Below are 9,150 nucleotides of genomic sequence, written 5' to 3'. Positions count from 1 at the left end.
CACTGGTTCAGGACATGATGAACTTTAAATAAAATAAGATAAAAATAAAGCGTTAAAGATGAGGAAAAATTTTCTTAAGTCTTTTAACACTGACCATTTTTCATAAAAGTACTAAATGAATTTTTTTCAAAAAATAATGGTCACTTTATATTATATAAAAAATATAATAAGTAAGCAATAAAATATAACTGCATGTGCAGTAGAATAACTTACGTCTTCATTTCATAATTTCTCTGGACGTTTTAGGAACAATCAGGCTTGAGAACATAAACAAGCGCTGAACCGAGTTACAGGCTGCATGAAAACTCCCACGCACAGATTTGCTTCGACTTTCATCGACTGGCAGGAAAATCCCGAACGCTTTCGAGCTCGGCTCATGCTTAAGCCTCTTACAGCACATTAGGGCTGCGTCCCGTGTGTTTTCCAACATGAGAACTGCTCTATGCTTTTTTTAATATATACACACAGAGAGAGGACAGAGGAAGACTGAGATTTAAGAGGAGGATTAATAATTAATAATCCCACAGTGGGATTACCAAAGTGCTCCTCTCAAGGTTTTAAAGCTGAATCGTTCGCAGAAATCTCTCTCTCTGCAGAAGTTAAGGGGTTTTTTCATGCAACAGTGAGATAAACTGCAGTCATGTGAAAACTAACAACACCAGGAGAGTTGATTTGTTGACATGCTGCTACTGATTTGATGCATTTTTGATCATAGACCTGGACACAAATGCTTATGCTGCAATATATTTTCTGCTGCTGACGAAGTGAAATTGTAACATAAATCTCACCTTCCTCTTCCAATCTGAGCAGATTTTCTCCTGGAGGTCAGATTCAGCTGAAAAGCTTTTCCACACCAAACTTTTATTCAGGGATGACAGTTCTGACTTTTTGAAAGAAAAACATCAAGCAAGCATCCAGTAAAGTAAAAACTGCAGAGATTTTAGTGCACACAGCTCTACAAAAGTGGAAAAAACCAAAATCTAAATCCACCTTCTAGCCTTGCTTTTGGACTGAAAGGAACTAAAACCTTAAAATTGCATCAACTTTCTGTTGATTACAAGTCATATTAAGCTACATTCCATAATAAATATCATTTAGGAAGTTTACAGTGCGCTCCATTTTTACTGGCATACATAGTAACAAAAGAGCAACAGGAATCATAAAACTGGCCTGTGCATTAAAGGTAATTTATTATGCTTCCTTGAACAAGTTAGCATATGTCTATGGGGATACAAAACATGCTTATTACATGTTTAGCACAAAATAATTCTTAGATAATGAGGTTTTAGTCTTCTCAGGTTTGCCTATTTTCAGATAATTTCAGAATGAGCCCCACTCATCGTTTACACTCGTACCTGAAAATAGCTGCAAACAGATGCCCAATTATACAACTATACCTCTTTGAAAAGCAGAAGTGGAGCCTCCTGCACAACCAACAGAATGCAGCAAGTGGTTTCTGAATAGTAAGTCAGCAACAAAAACACTTGTCTTTTGAATTTTTGAGAGAGTCCCAAAATTCAACTCTCTCACTAATAAATCGACCTGGAACTGAAACACTTTGAGTCATTTTAAAAACCCAGGAGAGACTGTTCTTCCTGAGCAACATTAAACGTTACAGGTTCCCCAGGAAGCCACCGATCAGCTTCCACCAGTGCAGCACTGAATGTATCCCAACTTATGATGCTTTCCAGTTGTACTCAGAACTGGGAAATTCTGATTTTATCGGGGAATAAAGAGAACTGGAACTTTCCCAATGGGAAAGTCACGTTTCCCATTGGGAAACTGGGAACAACCCAGACTATCCACAATTACAACTCGTAAGCCAACTTTGCGTTTCAAAATGGCCGCTCCTTGTATCAACAGTATTAACCTTTGGTGGAAATGTGTATTTTACAAAAAAGTTAAGTAAGAATGTGTCTAATATTAATGTTACTTGTAGCACCTGAAATTTTAAATTGAAAATTAAAAGTGCTTTTTGCTTAAAGAAAGTAAAGCTTAAAATTATGTTTGTAAGAGGCAATGCAAACAGTGTCTATGTTGAAATTATTAACGAAAATGCTGTTACCTGTCAAACCCAGCTTCAACTTCTCATTTCCCAGGTAACTTAAACGCATCATAAATCCCAGATGCAAACCAGATAAATTAGCTTCCTGTCAGGTGGTTGAGCTCAATGTTAGGTGGTGACGTCCAAAATTATCACACTGGACTACGTAAATCACAGGTTGAAAGTAACGTCATTTTCCTCACAGTAAATTGTGAATTATTATCTTCCCACCTGCAATTTTTAATATAGCATCACAGAAAAGAACTAAATTACTGTAGATCTCAAAAAGCGTCTCAGGCATTCGGAAAAGTTGTGCAGTTTCCAAACATTTTTAGGTCACATTATTAGACCAAAATGCACACAGGAGAACTGAAAATTGTCATAAAGTATATCATTTAATGGGGGGAAGAAAAACATATTTACAGGAGAAGAAACTGCAGCAGCCAGTCGAGAACAATGAAACCAGGGAGCAATACATACATTGAAGAGTGGAGAAGATGAGCTAATCAGAAGCAAGTAAAAACAGCTGGGGGGAGAACGGGCAGAAGGAAAACATCTGAGCAGGAAGCAGACTGAAAGGGAAGGTGGAAGATAAGCAGAGCAGACAAAATGGAGGAAGGGAAAACCTGAAACACAAACAATTAGTAGAAAAGATAACACTAACAAAGACAGCTAATGAGGAAAAACAAGAAATGATAAAAAAGAACACAAATGAAACCTAAAACTCAAACACCAATGGATCACGACAATATAAATTTTGTCTAAAAAAAAGTTCTGAATGTATTTCCAACAACAAAAACAACAACATGCATCTTCTAGGTGTTTCCCTGCTGCCACACACTTGACTTAATGAATGGGTGATTAACAGCCTTCTGTTATTATTGTTTTATTAAAAATATAAGATAATATTCAGTAATTATGTTAAAATAAATTTATTCCAAAAATCAAACTATGGGAATAAACATATGGATGTGAATCCCTGGCAGTTTTCTAGTGATAATTTGTTTTTTAAGTCATACATCAAGATTTAAAGGAGACCTATTATGCAAAATTCACATTTTGCATATTTTTATACTTCAATTTGTGCCTCTACTGCTTCTAAAAACAGACACATAGAACCATTATTTGGCAATAGTTCATGTTTTCTGGTGTCTGGAAAATGAACCGTTTCAAAAACCTGCCGATTCTGAGTCACATTCGATGGGCACTGCACCGTTACCTAGCAACCCCAGCCAAGCCCAAGCCCGTTACCTAGCAACCCAAGCAGCGTTCTGCCCGTTACCTAGCAACTCAAGCTGAGCCCAGGCCCATTACCTAGCAGTCCAAGCAGAGTTCCAGCACTTTTGGTCAGCTGGTTTTCCTGCTGTATGCGCTGTACAATGGCTGCTAGAAAAGACAAGTGGTCTATTGTTGACTTACCATCCAGAAACCACTTGCTACATTCTTGTTGGTTGTGCAGGAGGCCCTACTTCTGCTTTTCAAAGATGTAGGGTTGTATAATAGTTTATCTGTTTGCAGCCATTTTCAAGTGCAAGTGTAAACGTTGAGTTGGAGGATGTTAAAGTGACAAAAGGCCCTAAAGCAGCTCATTCTGAAAAAAGCTCAAAATCAGAAGAACTGACCAAAGAAAAATATCTCATGATCTAAGAATGATTTTGTGTATAAAAAAAGCATAGTAGGTCACCTTTAATTCATAACATGATGAATTATTTGTGTTGAATCTCAAGGAGACGCTGCTGGAGCTGCTGTGTGACGCCGTGGCATCGGCGGTCCGACAGGGAAAGGGTCTGGTGGTGAGCGGCTTCCCCAAAGACCTGAGGCAGGCGGAGGAGTACGAAGCCAAGGCAAGGCAGCGCACCGACACTGACCCCACATCTGGTCAGAAACATGAATAAAAGATGGAAAAGTCAGAAAAGTTCATCCAAAGAGGAGGGAAGCGAATGAGTCAGTCATGCAGCAGTCAGAGACATAAATAGGTGTTAAAGGTGATATTTGCAGGAAGAGATGAGGCAAACAGGAAGAAATGAGATGGTCACAGTCGGGATTTGTCACATACGGATCCACTGAGACGTTTTCTCCTCTGTGGGATCAGATGGGGGAACCGAGTGCCGTGGTTCTGCTGAGCTGTTCTCCAGAGACGATGACCAGCAGGGTGCAGAGCCGCAGCAGATCCTCCTCTTCCTCAGAGAGCGCCCTGCAGAGGAGAGCCGAGAGCTTCTGCAGCGACGCCCAGGCCGTCATCGCTCACTATGAACGCAAAATGCTGCTGCACACCGTAAGACAGGGCGAGGGTTCAATTCCCTACCGATCCTCTGTAAATCCACTCAACTCAAAAACATCAAATCTGTCTAGTTTCTGGTGCAAATGTCTTAGCACACCTGAATTAAGAAGAAACTAATTTCTAAGTAACTTTTCAGCTTGTTTTAAGTCAATAATTCTTGAATATAGGTTAAAACTACCAGTTACATGAGTTACATAATCTGCCAGTGGAACAAGAAGTTTTTCACCAATTTTAATGAATTATTTACTTAAAACAATCTTTATCTAGCTGAAAAGTTAGCTGGAAGTTAGTTATGTCTAGATAGTTTCACTAGAAACTAAACACAAAATATTTGGTAAGATTTTGTGACTTTGCAGTGAACACCACTTTGCATTTTGTATTTTCCCCCTCCTTTGAATTTCTGAATTATATTTTAAGGATTTTACTTACATAAAGGAAAAAATAAACAAAGGATAAATATTTTATGTAATTTGAATAATTTGATGTGTCTGTGGTCGAACACACCTAATTATGTGTTTGACCTAATTATTTGATGTGTATGGTGGGGATCTTTAAATGAGACTTTATTCTGAAAATAGAGCCTATTCTAAATGAGAATCCATATTTTCAGATTTAACAAAAGCTTTTTGTTTTGAAAGTAACTGGAACAGTTTTACTACAGAACTGGCCATAAAGTTAGTGAGTTTATGGATTATAGTTTGTGAAAGTTGAGCATTTAGATAATAAATGACTGAATGATGTATTTATTAATTGCAAACATAAGGGAAATTGAATTTTTGAACAGTTGACTCTTTTGTCCTAAAAGTTTTTATTTATTTCACCTTTAATTATCTCCTTTCATTATCTCACTCATTACAACTTCCACATAACTTCAAACTTTAAACCCCAACGTTTTTAACTTAAAGAGTTAAGAGAAATAATTACAGCAGCAGAGGTGTCCAATCTTCTCCAGTCTATAAACTGTACGCAGCTTTCTATCATCTCCACACCACAGCCGGATAATTGGGAATATTATTGCTGCTTTAAAAGGTCAGCGGTGACCTTAAAGGCAACATCTGACTCACTGTGGGCTTCACACACCTCACTGATGTTCCCACTAACATGAGGCCAAGTCAAAAACCACAGACCTTCTGTTTGGAGATGATCCGCTTCTTTAAAAATAAACTGTCTGAACGCTTGAAATGCCACATCAGCTGCATGCATGCGTCTGCGTGTGTGTGCTTAAATGCCAAGGTACAGAGGCGAGCCCAGACCTGGCAAAACGGGTTTTTAATTTAACATAAATACACAAATAAAGATTTATGTAACCTTTCAAATAAAACATTAATTTCTAATAGAAGATAAACAATGATTATGTAAATAGCTACATTTCCATTGGTCGTTGAGCTGTCCTCGCCCTGAGATTTTAGTTTTCACCGGCTAGGCAGCAAGATAACGACGCTCCAATAACCAGACTTGTCTTTCCTTCTTTTTGCTTGTTTGTAGAAGAATGGCGTCTGACCACTGCCTTCACTATGACCATCGTAAAACTGAAATATACAAGGCATAGGATTAGCTAACATTGCAAACTAGCCATGCTTACTGCAAGCTAACCAATACTTACGAACAAATCTCGTCCAAAACAACAACGTATCAAGGTGATGTCAGTTTAATTTAGGAACTCTCCGGTATTACGTTCCGCCATCTTGGATCTCTGTTTTCTTTTTTCAGCGTAACCAAACGATGTATCGAAACATCCACCAGGGGGAGTTCTAGTGTGGTTTACAAAAACGTGATCCAGTTTAACGTATAAAAGGCAGAATAAACATATGATTACGCAATTTCACGTTTTGAAAAAAAAAAAGGCAATAGCAAAAAAAAAACTTGTTTCGATAAAAAAAAAGTGTTTGTCTCACACAAGTCACATGATCAACAACCGTATGTTGACACTGGCGTAAACCACGAAGAAGAAAACCACAGGAAGTAGTTGGAGGGCAATTTTAATAATTTATCTTGAACAAACTTATTCATGTGTGATTTTTATTGCATTTTTTTTATTTAATGGAGGCACCACAATTTCAGAATTATGATTTTTTTTTTGACATTAGTGGAATATTGACATTTTTGAAACGCAGCTAGCAACGTGGAAAATGTAGAAACGCCCACTTTAGTCTGCAGAGAACCTCCCCGCCATCAAACAGTTTAATGGCTGAAAAACAATGCAGGCGACAGAAGGCACTGTCCCTATTGCATAAAATTAATACAAAAGTAAATAAAGCTGGCTCTTTTAGGAGAAATATTTTAAGTAGTCTGATGTGTCTCTGGTCTGACACATCTGCTAATTACCTAATTATTTAATTCAGATATGTTGAAGAAAACACACCACATTTCTCTTGTCTTTCTTGCTTTTACATTTTCCATAGGAGATTTAGGAATAATAGAAAGTTGGCGACTGCAAGATAAAACAAACAAATAAAAAAATAAAATAAGCAGCTTCTAGTCCAGGCTGGGCTGTGAGCACTCTGTAGAAATGCTAAATAGTTTCTGAAAGTCCTTTGTTTGTCTCTGTTTGCAGATTGACGCCGAGCGGTCGCCACCTGAGGTTTTTGTCCACATCTGTCAAGCCATAGAGTCTTCTGCCACCTTCTGATTTCCACCGTTTACACCAGGGGTGTCCATTGTCCAGGACTGATTCTGTGTGGCCCCCAATCACAATTCGAAAATTACACAAGTTTTGATGCAGATGGAGACCTTTTGTTTTAAATCAGGGTAAAATTATTACAATTTAAAATCTTCTTGTATGGAAAATGTTTGATGCAATACAAAGTATTCGTCCTTTTATTACCACACTTTCTGCATTCTCTTTAATTTTTTAGCTAATAGGAACACATCTGTTTCATAATTTTTATTTAAAATTAGCTTTTAATGTATTACACATGGCTAAAGTTTTATCCAAAACCTGACCCAAATCCTGTTTTTTATAACTGAGACTACTTTGCCCCCCAAACAAGTCATTATAAGGCAAATGTGCAAAATCTTTTTTAACTTGTGGGTATGCAATGATTTACACACCCTATTCTTACAAAAATGTATAGTTTATTTGTTTATTTCCTGCAAAAATACAAAATATTGTTAAATATTTTGTGTCTAGTTTCTAGTGCAGATATCTTAGAACATTTAAAATAAGACAAAACTAACTTTCATGTAACTTTTCGGAGATATAGCTTGTTTTAAGTAAACTATTTATTAATATCGAACAAGTACTGATTCCACTGAGAGAATATTTCACTTATAAGACATTTTTTCCATGTTATTTGTGAAAGAATCACAATTAAGAAGTTATTTACTAAAACAAGCTCCTATATTTGACTTAAAAATTACTTATTAGTTGGTTTTGTCTTATTTCAAGTGTAAGATATTTCCATAAGAAACTAGTAAGATTTTGTGTTTTTGCAGTGTTTTAATTATTGTATGCTTAATTTATTGTTGAGTATGTAAAAATGTCATAATATTGTTTTAGAAATTGCATATTTTTTAGTCCACAAGTAAATCTGTCTTGATGATTTTGACCCATTTGACAAAAAGTTTGGACACTCCTGGTTTACACCCTGATGTTCAGCCGCTTGAAGACCTTCTTCTTCTTCTTCTCTCACCTCCACATCACCCTCACACCTGCACCAGCTTATTGAACTCTTGTGGTATGCATGCCTCACCTGCAATCACTTGCTCCCTCCTCTTCATTTTGTTTCACCCACTTCCTCTTCCTCACATCAACTTCAGTATAATACTGCCAACTGCCGGACCGAGGCTCATAACTGTACAGAGAAAACAGCGACCCCTGCTGCCACTGGGTGCACGCTGATCGTTTCCACCAGAGATTGGAGACGTCGGTGTGTGTTCATTCTTGTGCTCAGCACTTTGCTTTGTAACGTAACAAGCATGCAGATCTAACAGTTAAAGCTTAAAACTGCCTTTTGTTCATTAAATAAAAATAAAAAAAACAGCGGAATATTAAAAGTATTACGATTACTGCATTTGTGTGTTTTACAAGTTCATTATATGGGTTCTTGTTTGAGTCTGGTAATCTGACATTCCAATAAAGCCTGTGCATTTGTTAAATCGAGTATTTCTCAGTGTTGTTTGTTGTGTCGCTCACCCTGTGATCCGGCAGCCCCATCTGCTGGAGCAAAAAAAGCATCACATGGTGTCAACGTCAGAAAGTTCCCTGCAACTCACAGTAGAGATGAATACGACTCACAGACACATGTAAACAATATAAAGAGCAAAATAAAAAAGGAAGAAGATTATATACGTAACCTCATAATACTCCGAGGGAAATACCACATACACAAATCTAAAATTATTCATGGCGTTACAAAAAGAGTCTGAACAGTAAATCATAAACACCTCTGATTCCATCAAGAAGGATAAAGAAAATATGAAATATTTCTGCAGTAAAACAATTCATTTATTTTTGACACTTTTTTGGCAAATAAGTCATTGTTTACATCTTCTAAAGTTCTTCTTTATTTAATTCAATATGTGATTATGCATGATGATTTTTGACATTACATCTATCAGTATTTAGGTTTTTCACATGATAACTCCATACAAAATAACTAAAAAAGAAATCAAAGTTTAGCTAACAAACTCATTAGTCACAAGAAAACTTAAAATGCAGATTGATCTGGACCTGAGATTTTAAAAACTGGAAAACCAGCAGAGAAGTTTTTGTTATGAAGAAATGTGTTACATAGTTAATAAGAAAGGACTTCACATTGTTAAAGAAATGCAACATGCTATTCAACGTGTCCTGTATTATATATATTTCATCGGACAAAAGTTT

The 9,150-nt window shown here is 36.8% G+C and overlaps 1 protein-coding gene across 1 annotated transcript in view; it reads left to right on the top strand.

Annotated features, from left to right (window-relative positions):
• Positions 1-7,349, top strand: part of ak5 (adenylate kinase 5) — a 108,159-nt gene extending 100,810 nt beyond the window's left edge. Inside the window, exons 12-14 of the mRNA XM_016679340.1 lie at positions 3,772-3,888; positions 4,137-4,319; positions 6,880-7,349. Of these exons, the coding sequence (XP_016534826.1) occupies positions 3,772-3,888; positions 4,137-4,319; positions 6,880-6,954 (375 nt within the window). The 3' untranslated portion in view covers positions 6,955-7,349. The remainder of the gene's footprint in view (positions 1-3,771; positions 3,889-4,136; positions 4,320-6,879) is intronic.
• The last annotated feature ends 1,801 nt before the right edge of the window (positions 7,350-9,150 follow it).

Source organism: Poecilia formosa, unplaced genomic scaffold (genome assembly GCF_000485575.1).
Source record: "Poecilia formosa unplaced genomic scaffold, Poecilia_formosa-5.1.2 Scaffold208, whole genome shotgun sequence".
Classification (NCBI taxonomy): domain Eukaryota; kingdom Metazoa; phylum Chordata; class Actinopteri; order Cyprinodontiformes; family Poeciliidae; genus Poecilia; species Poecilia formosa.
The sequence above is the reverse complement of the archived record's forward strand: the minus strand, read 5'-3'. Positions and strand labels throughout refer to the sequence as shown.